Source organism: Erythrolamprus reginae, chromosome 4, assembly GCF_031021105.1.
Source record: "Erythrolamprus reginae isolate rEryReg1 chromosome 4, rEryReg1.hap1, whole genome shotgun sequence".
NCBI classification, from domain to species: Eukaryota; Metazoa; Chordata; class Lepidosauria; order Squamata; family Dipsadidae; genus Erythrolamprus; species Erythrolamprus reginae.
Genome location: NC_091953.1, coordinates 60,935,025 through 60,949,704, shown reverse-complemented (window position 1 = coordinate 60,949,704; position 14,680 = coordinate 60,935,025). Strand labels below are relative to the sequence as shown.

At 44.6% G+C, this 14,680-nt stretch overlaps 1 protein-coding gene across 1 annotated transcript in view; it reads right to left on the bottom strand.

Annotated features, from left to right (window-relative positions):
- The window catches only part of MORC3 (MORC family CW-type zinc finger 3), a 63,142-nt gene extending 59,916 nt beyond the window's left edge, over positions 1-3,226 (bottom strand). Inside the window, exon 1 of the mRNA XM_070750395.1 lies at positions 2,928-3,226. Coding sequence (XP_070606496.1) covers positions 2,928-2,969 — 42 coding nt within the window. The 5' untranslated portion in view covers positions 2,970-3,226. The remainder of the gene's footprint in view (positions 1-2,927) is intronic.
- Positions 3,227-14,680: the final 11,454 nt, after the last annotated feature.

The window sequence follows — 14,680 nt, the reverse complement described above, 5'->3', positions numbered from 1 at the left end:
AGACTGCCCGCGAAAGTCGAATTTCCGCGAACTAGAGATGCTATGGACAGTATCACAAGCCTTCCCTTAACACTTTAAACCCCTAAATTACCATTTCCCATTCCCTTAACAACCATTTACTCACCATTATTACTGGTACTCACCATTGAATAAGACACTTAGTGATCCTGATATTTCTAAACATAATTATTTATTAACAATAATTATTATTTTTGTTATTTATTTGCAAAAATTATTAGTTTGGCGATGACATACGACGTCATTGCGTGGGAAAAACCGTGGTATAGGAAAAAAACCACGAAGTATTTTTTAATTAATATTTTTTGAAAAACCGTGGTACAGGCTATTCGCGAAGGAACACTGTATATAGATAGATAGATAGATAGATCTATCCTAGTCTCCCTTAATTTTCAAATTCAGCAAAAAGAACATGTGACATATATATATATATATATATATATATATATATATATATATATATATATATATATTTGTTTTCGTAGATTTTCACGGGTACAGGTATGACGGTCTTGGTATACGGTGGTCCCCCGATCATTGCGAGGGTTCCGTTCCAGGACCCCTCGCAATGATCGGTTTTTCGCGAAGTAGCGCAGCGGAAGTAAAAACACCATCTGCGCATGCGCAGATGGTGTTTTTACTTCCGCCGCAGCAGCGAGGAGCCGAAGATTGGGGTTTCCCCACCGCCCACACAAACTCCTCGCTGCCGCTCGCCCGCCCTTCGCCCGCCCACGCCGTTCGCTCGCGCCGCTTCCCAGCTGAGTCCTGAAGCCAATTCGCTTCAGGACTCAGCTGGGAAGCGGCGCGAGCGAACGGCGTGGGCGGGGCGCGCGGCAGGCGCCCGGGCAGGCAGGCGGCGGACAAGACAAGCGGCGGGCGCAGCAGCAGCGAGGAGTTTGCGTGGGCGGTGGGGAAACTCCTCGCTGATGCCCGCCGCTCGCCCTCCCGCCAGCAAGAGGGGGAAGACCCAGGGAAGCTGCCCAGCAGCTGATCTGCCCGGCGCCATCTACGCATGTGTGGCCATAGAAAAAAAGGGCGCGCATGCGCAGGTGGTGTTTTGACTTCCGGGTTGAAAAATCGCCATATAGCCGTTTCGCAATGATCGGGATCGCAATACCCGGGGGATCACTGTATTCGGGTTTCTTCCCGTGTAGGATTTGGAAATTTCTGGCTAATCTACAACCATTAACTAATCAGCATACCTCAGCTACATCAATGACCCCAATTGTTACCCCACTGACTCACCAGGAAGTTTCTACACAGCAGGCAAATGCTGAGCCATCAAACCACACCCAGCCACCAGTATTTATAGAAGGAATGCAGCTCAGGTCTCGCAGTGTTCGCCTGAGAACAAGGACAGAAACACCAGCCTGAAGATGACGAGTGAGACCTCGTCGAAACGTCGCCAGAAATTTCCAAATCCTACATGGGAAGAAACCCGAATATACCAAGACCGTCTCATATATATATATATATATATACACGCACACACACACACACACACACAAAAAAAACAATGGCACTATATATATTCCATGCTTATTTTCCCAAGCAATTAATAGTGCCATTGTTTTTAATGTCATTATTGTGGGTTTTACATTCTTACACTGTTAACTATTTGGTTATCGTTTTATCACTTTTACTGCTTTATCAAAAAAGAAACTGACTGTTTCTGTATGATTTTGATTCAGAGTCCTTCTTAGTCACATGGCATTAAATAAACATTTCTGAGGCAAAAATCTTAGAAAAATGAAAATGAAAAAGAAGATCTTTAGACAACTTGGCAAGGAGAGACATTATTGCCTAGAAACCGCAACTAGCCACCATCAGATTCCAAACATAAAGCAGCTGCACGTGTTTATACCAACGATCGCAATCCTGGTATTATTTATCAAACAAAACAACGCGATGATGTGACTGTAGACTCCGCCTCACTTTCTAGAGAACCGGAAAGATATCTCCGATATCCAAATAGATTTGTTTCCTCTGCATTCTCGTTTTCCGCCTTCATACCATCACATTTCCCACGAGAAAGAGTGAGTCCTAATTGGAATTGCAGGTAAAATCCTAATCTAACCATACGACCTCCGTCTCCCAATAAACCTCCTGTAGGTTTAAAGCTCTGAACAAGAAAATGTTTATTTCAGTTTCATGCCCTTGATGCTCTTTTCGATCTACAAAAAATAAATTCAAGACGATCTTCATCTGCTCTTTAAAGACAATTCTTAAAGCGATGTAAATTCTTTAAATTACCGGCAATAACAATTTTAAGAATGAAAACTACCAAAAGGGAATCATAAAAGGCAACCGGATTTTCTTGGGGTTCTTTGTCTGTCTCTCTCTGCGTGTGACAATATTTCGTTTCTCATCCAAGAAGCTTCTTTAATTCAGATGAAAAAACGAAATGTTTTTTTTTTAATTAAAGACATTCCACTAGCCTTTTTTTTTTTTTTTTTGGAAAAAAAGCACCTCTGGGGACAGCCTTGCCCTTGATGATTTGAAAATCTCCACAGGTTTGGGTTTTTTTAAGACTCAAAACATTCTCAACGGTGCGGCTCTCCGGGATTAACATACACTTCACTGCCAAAAACCCGTCAGCGGGAAACCCAATATTAATCCGGCCGCCCCTTTCACTTTGCACCGTTAGCCGTATCCGTAACGCGAAACGATATCAAACCAGAAATGAAAGCGAGATTCGAGACTGAGAGGAAACCTTCCCGCCACCCCACCCCCAATTCGAGAAAGGGGGAAAAAAAAATAAAAGGCTGCAACTCATAACTGCCTTTGCTAGTATTTTGCTTATGAAGGCAGGCGGGGTCAAAAAGAAATCCTACCCTCCCTCCTTTGCTTCCCCTTCTTTCACCTGGCCAACCCCCCCCCCCCCCCCTCAATTATATTCCCTTTCTCACCGCACTAAGGAGAATCCCGCTCTGGTCCTGCACCGACGCCATTTTAACTCCACTACAAAAGCCGCAGCCAACCTAAAGCTTCCTCTTTCCCCAATCCGATGTACTTCCGGGGCGGGGCCTGGAAAGGGGGAACCGTATGTTTTCCCTTCGCTTTCCTTCTGTCAGTTGCTGCTTTGGCAGCTGGGGAGGATTTTGACTTTCTTCCAGTTACCCTCCTGTAGGATGCAACGGCTGTGGAGTCTTTCCTATCTATCCCCTTTGTAGCTGTGCTGCTTTCTCTCCTGTCAGTCACTCACCCAAGGCGGCGCCTTCATTCGTTAAATAACTTATCGCTTGATAATGAACTGCAGAAAAAACAATTGCTACCAATCTGCCTTCCATTGAGGACCTGTATACTGCAGGAGTCAAAAAGAGGGCGGTGATAATATACTGCTCAAAAAAATAAAGGGCAACTCAAACACATCTTAGATCTGAATGAATGAAATATTCTCATTGAATACTTTGTTCTGTACAAAGTTGAATGTGCACAACAGCATGTGAAATCGATTGTTGCTTCCTAAGTGGACAGTTTGATTTCACAGAAGTTTGATTTACTTGGAGTTATATTGTGTTGTTTAAGTGTCCCCTTTATTTTTTTTGAGCAGTGTATTTACTGACACCTCACATCCTGGACATAAACTGTTTCAACTCCTACCCTCAAAACGTCGCTACAGAGTACTGCACACCAAGACAACTAGACACAAGAACAGTTCTTCCCCAAGCGCAATCACTCTACAAAACAAATAATTCCCTCAACACTGTCAAACTTTTTACTAAGTCTGCACTTCTATTTCTACTAGTTTTTTCTCATCATTCCTATCATCCTTTTCCTCCCACTTAGGACTGTATGACTGTAATGTATTGACCCCTATGACAGTCATTAAGTATTGTACCACATGATTCTTGACAAATTTATATTTTCTTTTATGTACACTGAGAGTATATGCACTAAGATAAATTTCTTGTGTGTCCAACCACACTTGGCCAATAAAGAATTCTATGAACTATCGCCCAATAGTTTTTCCATCGTACATCTGATGGGACGCAGTCTTGTGCGCTCATTTGGGTAAATCAAAAGCAAGCATCAGTTGCAGAATTCAACTTGAAAACGGCCGTAAGGGTAATGCCATCTACGGGTTGTCCTGATTTTGATACCCTAGTTTAGTAAGCCAAAGAATCCCAAGAGTATCTTAGAAATGCTAGCAAAAGTTGCTGAAAATATATGCTATTTGTTTTTTTAAAACAAATAGTTCAAAGAAGGGTTGTGCATTGTACAAATATATTTATTTTGTCAAGTATATATTGGTGGTAGACAAAGATATAATAATATTTATATACATGATACTAGTAAAAGAGAAACATTAGGACATGGGACTCTGGTGCACTTATGCATGCCCCTTACTGATGAGAGGTCAATAGTGGATAGTCTAAGGGTAAGGTTTTGGAGGTTAGATGTTGATACTACAGAGTCTGGCAGTGAGTTCCATCATCAAATACTTGGTTACTAAAGTCGTATTTCCTGCAGTTGAGTTTAGAGCGGTTTACTTTAAGTTTGTATCTGTTGTGTGCTCGAGTGTTGTTGTGGCTGAAGCTGAAGCTGAAGTTGACAGGAAGGACATTGTAGCAGATGATTTTATGGGCTATGCTTAGGTTGTGTTTAAGGTAACATAGTTCTAAGCTTTCTAAACCTAGGATTGTAAGTCTAGTTGCATAGGGTATTCTGTTGCAAGTAGATGATGGAGGGCTCTTCTAGTAAACTTTACTAAGTAAATTATCTCTGGACATTTTGTAAGAGTGTTTATGTCAGAAATGCGGTGTGGGTTCCAGACGAGCTGTATTTAAGGATTGGTCTGGTGAAAGTTTTGTATGTCCTGGTTAGTAGTGTGAGATTACCGGAGCAGAAACTACGTAGGATTAGGTTAACAACTCTTGAAGTCTTTTTGGCGATGTTGTCGCGGTGGGCTTTGGTACTTAGGTCATTTGATATGAGAATTCCAAGGTCTTTTACGTAGTGAGGGTTGTCTGCAAGGTCTTGTTTATTCAGCTTGTATTTGATGTTCAGATTCTTTTTGCCAATGTGTAGGACAGAACATTTTTTGGTTGAGATTTGGAGTCAAGGTCTTTTTGAAGAGTAGCTGTGTTATCAGTGGTGTTGAAAAGTTTGACATCGTCGGCGAAGAGAACACAGTTGCTTGTAATGTGATTGCAAAGGTCATTTATATAGAGTATGAAGAGTGTTGGTCCAAGTACGCTGCCTTGGGGTATACCACTCTTAACTGGAACAGGATTAGATATGGCGCTCCCTATTTTGACAACTACCAATGCTGTTGGTAACAGCGTTGTATAGGGTAGTATGGATGGGTTCTGTAGTGCATTCATTTAGGGTCCAGTTAATATGGGTTAGGTTGAGGTCACCAAGGAAGATAAGGGGGTATGGGCAGGAGGCTGCCCACATTAGTAGTGAAGTTAACTTGTTTGCATGGATCATGTCATAGTCAGGGAATCTGTAACAAAGTATTGATTAGGGCTGATTTAAATCAAATGAAATAATGCATTAAAAATAAATATTTACTTTTTCAAACCAGAAACAGTAACTTTTTCTAGTACACTTCCAGCCCTTATCAAGTAAAATGGAGGAAATCAATCTAAATGGAAAACAAGAAATGTAAAGCAATGTGTTCAGGAATTCTGTACATTTGAATATCTCTGTAGTATCTCTGTATCCCTTTTCTCATAAGATCTTGTAATTGTGGCTAGGCTTTAAATAAATATTTTTAATTAAAGCAAAGTGACAATCATTGTTATAGCGTTGCATTTAGACTTATATACAGTAGTTGTATAGTGCTTTAACAGCCCTCTCTAAGTGGTTTACAGAATCAGCATATTGCCCCAACAATCTGGGTCCTCATTTTACCCTTCTTGGAAGGATGAAAAGCTGCATTAACCTTGAGCTGGTGGTGGGATTTGAACTGCAGAACTATAGCTAGAAGTTAGCTGAAGTAACCTGCAGTGCTACACTCTAACCACGCCACCACCCCAGTTTTTACCCTGGCTGTTATGGTGGGGATGAATGAGAAATGGTGAGAAGGGAAAAATACAGTAATTACATCAGATGGTAACCATAAAGCAATCAGCAGTAAGATGTGACCAGTACTTCCTGTGATAATTAGCTACGGTAGTTAACAGATGTAGTGTGACAGATGCATTGATTTATATAGCCCTTGAGAAATGGCACTGGATCATTTGATGTTATCAATAAAAGATTGTAAAAGATTCTTGCCTTGGCATGCTTCTGAGACAGTTATCAGCAGGTTTTTTTCCAAAATACAAAGGTAATTCAAATCATCTATTCCTGTTTTCATTAATGAATTTGCAATCTAATTTTATCCAAAATTTGGCTTTTGGAAGCATTTTTAGAAACCAAATGTAAGAAGGAAAAATGCCCTTCAGAATAGTGCAATGTTAATATTATATAAACAATATATGAAAAATAGACAACCTCTTTACAGCATATCATATATCTATCCATCTTATTTATTAAATCTATATAATGTAAGGAACTGGTTAAAAAAGGCAAAAATGCTTCAGTCCAGCTGATCTAGAAGATCAAATTTGCTGCTTGATATAAAACAACTTGTAATAGTTATTTTGCTGATTAAAAAGTTGATATTGGTGACTCACTGTTATATATAATTTACATTCATTCAGCATTCATAACTATATATTTTAACACACACACTCCTTAAGTACACCATTCTCACAGCATTCAATTGTAATTTTTTTCCTGATATATTCAACTTCTACTGCCATAAAACAAAGTAGACAGAAATGAAGAAAGCTAGCACCTACCCTTCTTAGAAGAATGCAATTTTAGGAAATATTAAAAAGACAGAATATTGTATTTTCCCTAAAAGAGAAACATACTTCTAAAAAAACCCTCAGAGCTTTCTACTTGCTCTCTGCTGAAAGTAGACACTACAGGGGAAACTCAAAAATTTAGAATATCATGCAAAAGTTCATTTATTTCAGTAATACAACTTAACAGGTGAAACATAATATATGAGAAAGACTCATTACATGCGAGGTAAGATAGTTCAAGCTGTGATTTGTCATAATTTTGACGATTATGGGGTAGAGCTCATGAAATCTAACATCTCAGAAAATTAAAATATTACATGCAATCAATAAAACAGTCTTATACATAGAACAATATCAGACCTCTGAAAAATATAATCATGCACATATACTCAGAATTTGGTTTGAGACCATTTTGCAGCAATTACTGCTTCAATGCAGCATGGTATGGAAATTATCAACTATGGCACATCTGAGGTGTTATGGAAGACCAGGATGTTTCAACAATGGCCTTCAGCTCTTCTGCATTGTTCTGCCTCATGTCTCTCATCTTTCTCTTGGCAATGCCCCATAGATTCTCTATGGGGTTCAGGTCAGGTGAATTTGCTGGCAAATCAAGCACAGTAATCCCACAGTCATTAAACCAGATTTTGGTGCTTTTGGCAATGTGGGCAGGTGCCAAGTCTTGCTAGAAAATTGAAATCAGCATCCCCATAAATCTCGTCTGCAGAAGGAAGCATGAAGTGCTCCAAAATCTCCCAGTAGACGGCTGCATAGACCCTGGACTTAACGAAGCACAGTGGACTAACACTAGCAGATGACATGGCTTCCCAAATCAACACAGACTGCGGAAACCTTACCAAGGAGCCAGTGTATGGAGGAAGAATGGAGAGGCACACACAGCAAGATGCTAGAAATCTAGTGTGAAGTTTCCCACAATCTATGTTGATGGCCTTGGAGAGTGCACTGGTAGGAGGTAAAGCCAGTGGCCCTTCACTGATTAAACATTCATTCTTTTGTGAGTTCATCTTTTCTTCCTTATCTTCTTGTTCTCTGTTTTCATCATTGGAGATGATAATTAAGCTACTTAAAGTCATTTTTGTCCTTTAATTCTTTTTCCCTTTTATCAATAAAGCATTCATTCTTTTCTGAGTATATCTTTTCTTTCTTATCTTATTGTTCTTTGTTTTCATCATTGGAGATGATAATTAAGCTCCTTAAAGTCATTGTTATCCTTTAGTTCTTTTTCTCTTTCCAATTCTCAGTTCAAAGGGGTCTCTTTTTAAATCCTATAAGGCATCTTTTATGTCTTTTAATTACCCCATGAAGATCTTTTAAAAGCACCGCCAATTCTTCATAAAAATTTATCTCCATGTCATAAATATCAACATTACTTAGTGTTATAAAGTCCAGCTGTTAACAGATGCCTGCTTTCACAGCATTTTTAGTATCTCAGTTTAATCCTTTATAGTCCCAATCTCTTAATCTTTTCCACAATGAAGTATCTTAAAAGTTCAGTCTAGTTCAAATGGATCAAAGTTGACTTTCAGTAGGATATAACAAATTGCTCCATGCATAGTCAATATCAGAAAAGTTTCCCTGCTGAAGGTCAATAGCTGTAAAAACATCCATGAAAGTTTGCCACTATTGCAGTTATTCCTCCAATCTGTAGATGGTACCTGTGTGGTAATATTGATATGTATTTTCACTCAGTTTTATCAAGAAAAATATTGTTATTGAAAAGAACAAAAGCCTTCTTTGCCAAACTATTAAATGACCATTTCAACATTAGCAAAGTTCCAAATTCTCAGAACTTAGGCGTCAGTTCAGTTTTATACTTCTCCCCCCCCAATTTCTCTATGATCCTCTGTAGGCTAGATAGCCGCTTTTTAAAATTTCCAGTTCTTTTGTTCCTCTTTAGTTTCTTTTTAAACAATCCATTTAGATTCTATTGATGAAAAAACACTCACCAGCTTCTATTTAGTACCTTCTTCTCACCCTCTGGCATGGTCTTGTAGTTTCCTTCCCAAATGACCTGTTCCGATCTTCAAACATGTCAAACAGACCGCTTATGGCTGCTGTTGCTTGGAGGACATCCTTGATGCTGTTTTCCAGTGCTGCCAGTCAAGGGCTCTATGCCAGCTTCCTGGGGGGTTTGCCACTTCTCCCAGGTCACTGATGGTGTCCCATTTCATCTCGATCCCTCCAGAGTCGTGCTGGTCTGGTTCCAACGGAACCAGACCCCCAAGGTGACAAATAGAGCACAGGAAACTCCATGTTGCCATGGCATATGGCCACACCCTCCTCCCTGGGATTGCTTGTTGCAGTGTGGCCCAAGATACGATGATGAGAGATGAACCAGTGTGGATCTCCATGCTGCATGGTGACCCCTCGAGCAGGGTGGTGACCAGCGTAATCTGTAAGCTGTGCGCATGTGCACGCCCCAAAATACACCCCGTGTGACCTTTCCCACGGGCACGCGCTCCCCATCCCCCTGCCAGCCCGCGGGGGGGGGGGCGGGGAAGTGCCGGCAGTAGAAGGGAAGGGAGCCGCGGCCGTCCCTGCCTCCCCACGGTGCCTCCGGCCCCCTCGCACCCCTGGCCTCTCGGCCCTGCCCCCCACCCACCCAATCCGCCCCCTCTCCTCCTCCACCGCCTCCTGCCTTGGGGCGCGACATCTCCCACGGCGGTGGTGGCTGCAGCTGCGGCTTCTCAGGACGAAAGCGCTCCCAACCAGGGGGCTGCGAGAGAGGGCTTTCTCCGTGCACTTCGGGAATGCCCGCCCCTCCCCTCTCGCAGCCCCTTCGCTGGGAGCGCTTTCGTCCCAGACTTCCAGTAGAGGCAGGGCAGGCGTTCCCGAAGCGCTCAGAGAAAGCGCTCTCGCAGCCCCCTTGCCGTCGGTGCCTCCGTTCCGGAGCTCTGCCTCACAGCTGATCACCCTGTACTACCCAATGCCGCTGCTGAGAGAAAGAGAGAAAGGGGGGGGAGAGAGAGATAGCAAGAGAGAGAAGAGAAAGAAAGCAATAGAGAGAGAGAGAAAGAAAACAAGAAAGAGAGAGAGAGAGATGAAAGGGGGAGAGAGAGATAGCAAGAGAGAGAAGAGAAAGAAAGCAAGAGAGATAGAAAGAAAGAGTGAGAGAACAAGGAAGCAATAGAGAGAGAGAAAGAAAGCGAGAGAGAAAGAGAGAGAGAGAGCAAGAGGGGGAGAGAGAAAGAGAGAGAAATGACTCTTGATTTAAAGCATGTGGTAAAAAGCACCCAAATAATAACAGAGAAAAAAAACCCAAGCCGTTTGTGTGTGTGTGTGTGTGTGAACTCTTGAACCATTTCCAATAGATCACCTGTTATTGGAAATGGTTCAAGAGTTCACACACACACACACACACACACACACAAGGGGGGAGGAGATAGGGATGAAAAAAGAGGAGAAGATAGTAATAAAATAGATTTTGGTTTTGTTTTATTATTAATTTCTTTAATAAAAAAAGAAGGGAAATTTTTTCTTATTTATTTGTTTGTTTGTTTGTTTGTTTGTTTGTTTGTTTGTTTGTTTGTTTATTTATTTATTTATTTATTTATTTATTTATTTATTTATTCTTCTATGCCGCCCAGTCCCAAAGGGACTGTCGCTCAGACACTATACTTTTCCGCCCACACCAAAAAAAAATTAGAGGGAACATTGGTGGTGACTCGCAGCTTCTTTCGATGTGGCATGGTTGCTTGCTGGATTGTTGTTTGGCAAGCCTCAGTTGCCCTGGCCCAGCTGGCCAAGCTTGCTCAGTGCTCATCATATTGCCTGTGGTGAAGGCACCTTGGCATGGCAGGCTGTTGCTAGACAACCGTGACGGGCACAGCATTGACAGATGGCCTCACGGTATCAGAAGTAGGTGCGGTGATGGTGCCCTCCTCAGCTGGCACATGGTGGAAGTCTGTCATCGGGTGCATTTGCTGCTTCATGCTTTTTGAATCAAAGGTAGCAAACTTCCTCAATGCTGTCATGATGCACACTGCCTTTCGCATGCTTTTCAGGCTGCTTGGTTGCTGTAGTGCCTCACTCGACTTAGTGGACACCTTGGCAGCCCTGGCCCTATCCAGCACAATCTGGAGTTGTTATTGAATAACCTCCTCCATTGGAGGTTAATGTCCAAATTCCGCAGATCATGCAATCAAGCAGTAGCTCATCTAGATTGCAGAACTTACAGTGGACAGAAACCTTGCACAGCGCGACAACATAGTCATTAATGGACTCCCCCTCCTTCTGGTTCTACAAATTCAAGGCGTGCCATAGCATGAATTTGGAGGGTTTCGAGGCATAACTCTGGCCCTGGGCTCAGGTTGCTGCTGCTTAACGCCAGGTTGGTGGAAAATAAAGCTCTCCTCATCCGGGATCTGATCCTGGATGAGGAGGCCGACTTGGCGTGTATTACTGAAACCTGGCTGGGCCCGGAGGGAGGTGTTCCTCTCTCTGAAATTTGCCCAGCCGGGTTTCAGATATGGCATCAACCTCGACCCCGGGGAAGGGGGGGAGGAGTGGCTATTATAGCCAGGGAGAGCCTTTGCCTGCGTAGACTCATTGCTCCGGAAATTGCGGGTTGCGAGTCTCTCTTGTTGAAGTTGGACTTAGGGGTCCAGGTGGGCTTATTTCTCATGTACCTGCCTCCCAGCTGCGTGTCAAAAGCCCTGCCTGTGCTACTCGAGGAGGTAGCTGGGTTGGCGGTGGAGTTTCCCAGACTCATTGTCCTGGGGGACTTCAATCTGCCATCGCTCGGCGAAACCTCTGGGTTGGCACAGGAGTTCATGGCCACCATGACAGCCATGTACCGGTCCGACTCACGAGGGAGGGCACGCACCTGACATGGTATTCCTTTCCGAGCAATTGAGAAATGGTCTGAGACTAAGGGGCTTAGAAGCATTGCCTTTGTCATGGTCAGACCATTTTCTACTACGGCTTGACTTCCTGGCTCCAATCCTTCCCCGCAGGGAGGCGGAACCAATGAAGATGTTCCGCCCCAGACGCCTGATGGACCCAGAGGGCTTTCAGACGGCGCTTGGGGTTATTCCAGAGGCACTCATCCACAGTTCGGCGGAGTCTCTTGCGGAGGCCTGGAATACGGCTGCTGCGGAGGCTCTCGACCGGATTGCGCCTTTGCGACCTCTCCATGGCGCTAGACCCCGTAGAGCCCCATGGTTCAACGAGGAGCTCCGGGAGTTGAAACGCCAAAAGAGACGTCTAGAGAAGCGATGGAGGAAGAGTAGGTCTGAATCTGATCGAACACTTGTAAGAGCTTTTATTAAGACTTACAAAGTGGTGCTCAAGGCGGCAAGATGCGCGTACCATGCCGCCTTGATTGCATCAGCGGAATCCCGCCCGGCCGGTCTGTTTAGGGTGACCCGCTCCCTTCTTAACCAGGGGGGAGTTGGGGAGCCCTTGCAGAGTAGTGCTGAGGAGTTTAACACGTTTTTCGCTGATAAAGTCGCTCAGATCCGGGCCGACCTCGACTCCAATTGTAAAACAGAGTCGACTGACAATGAGTCAGTCGAGGTGACTGGGGCACGTACTTGTCCACCTGTCTGGGAAGAGTTTGATCTGGTGACACCTGATGAAGTGGACAAGGCCATTGGAGCTGTGAGTTCCGCCACCTGTCTACTGGATCCGTGTCCCTCCTGGTTGGTTTCGGCCAGCAGGGAGGTGACACGGAGCTGGGCCCAGGAGATTACCAACGCTTCCTTGGGGAGGGGAGTTTTTCCATCACTCTATAAAGAAGCGCTCGTGCGCCCCCTCCTCAAGAAGCCCTCCCTGGACCCAGCTGTCCTTAACAACTATCGTCCAGGCTCCAACCTTCCCTTTATGGGGAAGGTTGTCGAGAATGTGGTGGCACTCCAGCTCCAGCGGTCCTTGGAAGAAGCCGATTATCTAGGTCCCCAGCAGTCGGGTTTCAGGCCCGGTTACAGCACGGAAACCGCTTTGGTCGCGTTGATGGATGATCTCTGGCGGGCCCGGGACAGGGGTTTATCCTCTGTCCTGGTGCTCCTTGACCTCTCAGCGGCTTTCGATACCATCGACCATGGTATCCTTCTGCACCGGCTGGAGGGGTTGGGGGTGGGAGGCACTGTTCTTCAGTGGTTCTCCTCCTACCTCTCTGGCCGGCCGCAGTCGGTGTTAGTGGGGGGTCAGAGGTCGACTCCCAGGTTTCTCCCTTGTGGGGTGCCTCAGGGGTCGGTCCTCTCCTCCCTGCTATTCAACATCTACATGAAACCACTGGGCGAGATCATCCAAGGACATGGGGTGAGGTATCATCAATATGCAGATGATACCCAGCTTTACATCTCCACCCCATGCCCAGTCAACGAAGCGGTGGAAGTGATGTGCCGGTGCCTGGAGGCTGTTGGGGCCTGGATGGGTGTCAACAGACTCAAGCTCAACCCGGATAAGACGGAGTGGCTGTGGGTTTTGCCTCCCAAGGACAATCCCATCTGTCTGTCCATTACCCTGGGGGGGGGAATTATTGACCCCCTCAGAGAGGGTCCGCAACTTGGGCGTCCTCCTCGATCCACAGCTCACATTAGAAAAACATCTCTCAGCTGTGGCGAGGGGGGCGTTTGCCCAGGTTCGCCTGATGCACCAGTTGCGGCCCTATCTGGACCGGGACTCATTGCTCACAGTCACTCATGCCCTCATCACCTCGAGGTTCGACTACTGTAATGCTCTCTACATGGGGCTACCTTTGAAAAGTGTTCGGAAACTTCAGATCGTGCAGAATGCAGCTGCGAGAGCAGTCATGGGCTTACCTAGGTATGCCCATGTTTCACCATCACTCCGCAGTCTGCATTGGCTGCCGATCAGTTTCCGGTCACAATTCAAAGTGTTGGTTATGACCTTTAAAGCCCTTCATGGCATCGGACCAGAATATCTCCGAGACCACCTCCTGCTGCATGAATCCCAGCGACCGATTAGGTCCCGCAGAGTGGGCCTTCTCCGGGTCCCGTCAACTAAACAATGTCGGTTGGCGGGCCCCAGGGGAAGAGCCTTCTCTGTGGCGGTACCGGCCCTCTGGAACCAACTCCCCCCGGAGATTAGAACTGCCCCTACTCTTCCTGCCTTCCGTAAACTCCTTAAAACCCACCTTTGCCGTCAGGCATGGGGGAACTGAAACATCTTCCCCTGGGCATGTTTAATTTATATATGGTATGCTTGTGTCTATGTCTGTTAGTATATGGGGTCTTTTTAAATCTTTAAAATTTAAAATTTAGATTATTTATGATTTGTTTCCACGTGTTCTGAGCCGCCCCGAGTCTTCGGAGAGGGGCGGCATACAAATCTAAGTAATAAATAAATAAATAAATAAATGTGTCTTGAGCATTGTCTGTAGGGCAGACCAGGTGATGGTCTGGACCAGCATAGGTTCAGTAAGTGACTGGGTCATGTTGAACACATCTGTGCCACAGTAGCTCAGGAGAGCGTTCATTTCCAGTGCTCCCATGCTGGATTGAAACGACTCAGCAGGGCATGCATCATCATATCAGCTGAGTTGGGGCTTTCTAAAGGCCATTTGTCAAAGATTTACTGCTGGACTTACTGTCAGCTTTCTTCTGGCCCATCTGCCTTCCAATTCCATCCTTGTCGCCAGTGTTAGATAGGGTGAATGGAAGAGGCAGACAGAAGTGGCTTCAAAACAACAGCTCTTTATTTGACAACTACAGTATTTACAACCGCGCAAAGGCTCTGTCTCACAGCCAGCTCTTTTATAGGGACTGCCAGATGGTCTAGCATTAGCCAATCAGTCTATATATTAGCCTCCAGCCTATATATCAGTCTGAGAATGTAATAAATGGTATGCCAATAAATACTTACACTTTGTA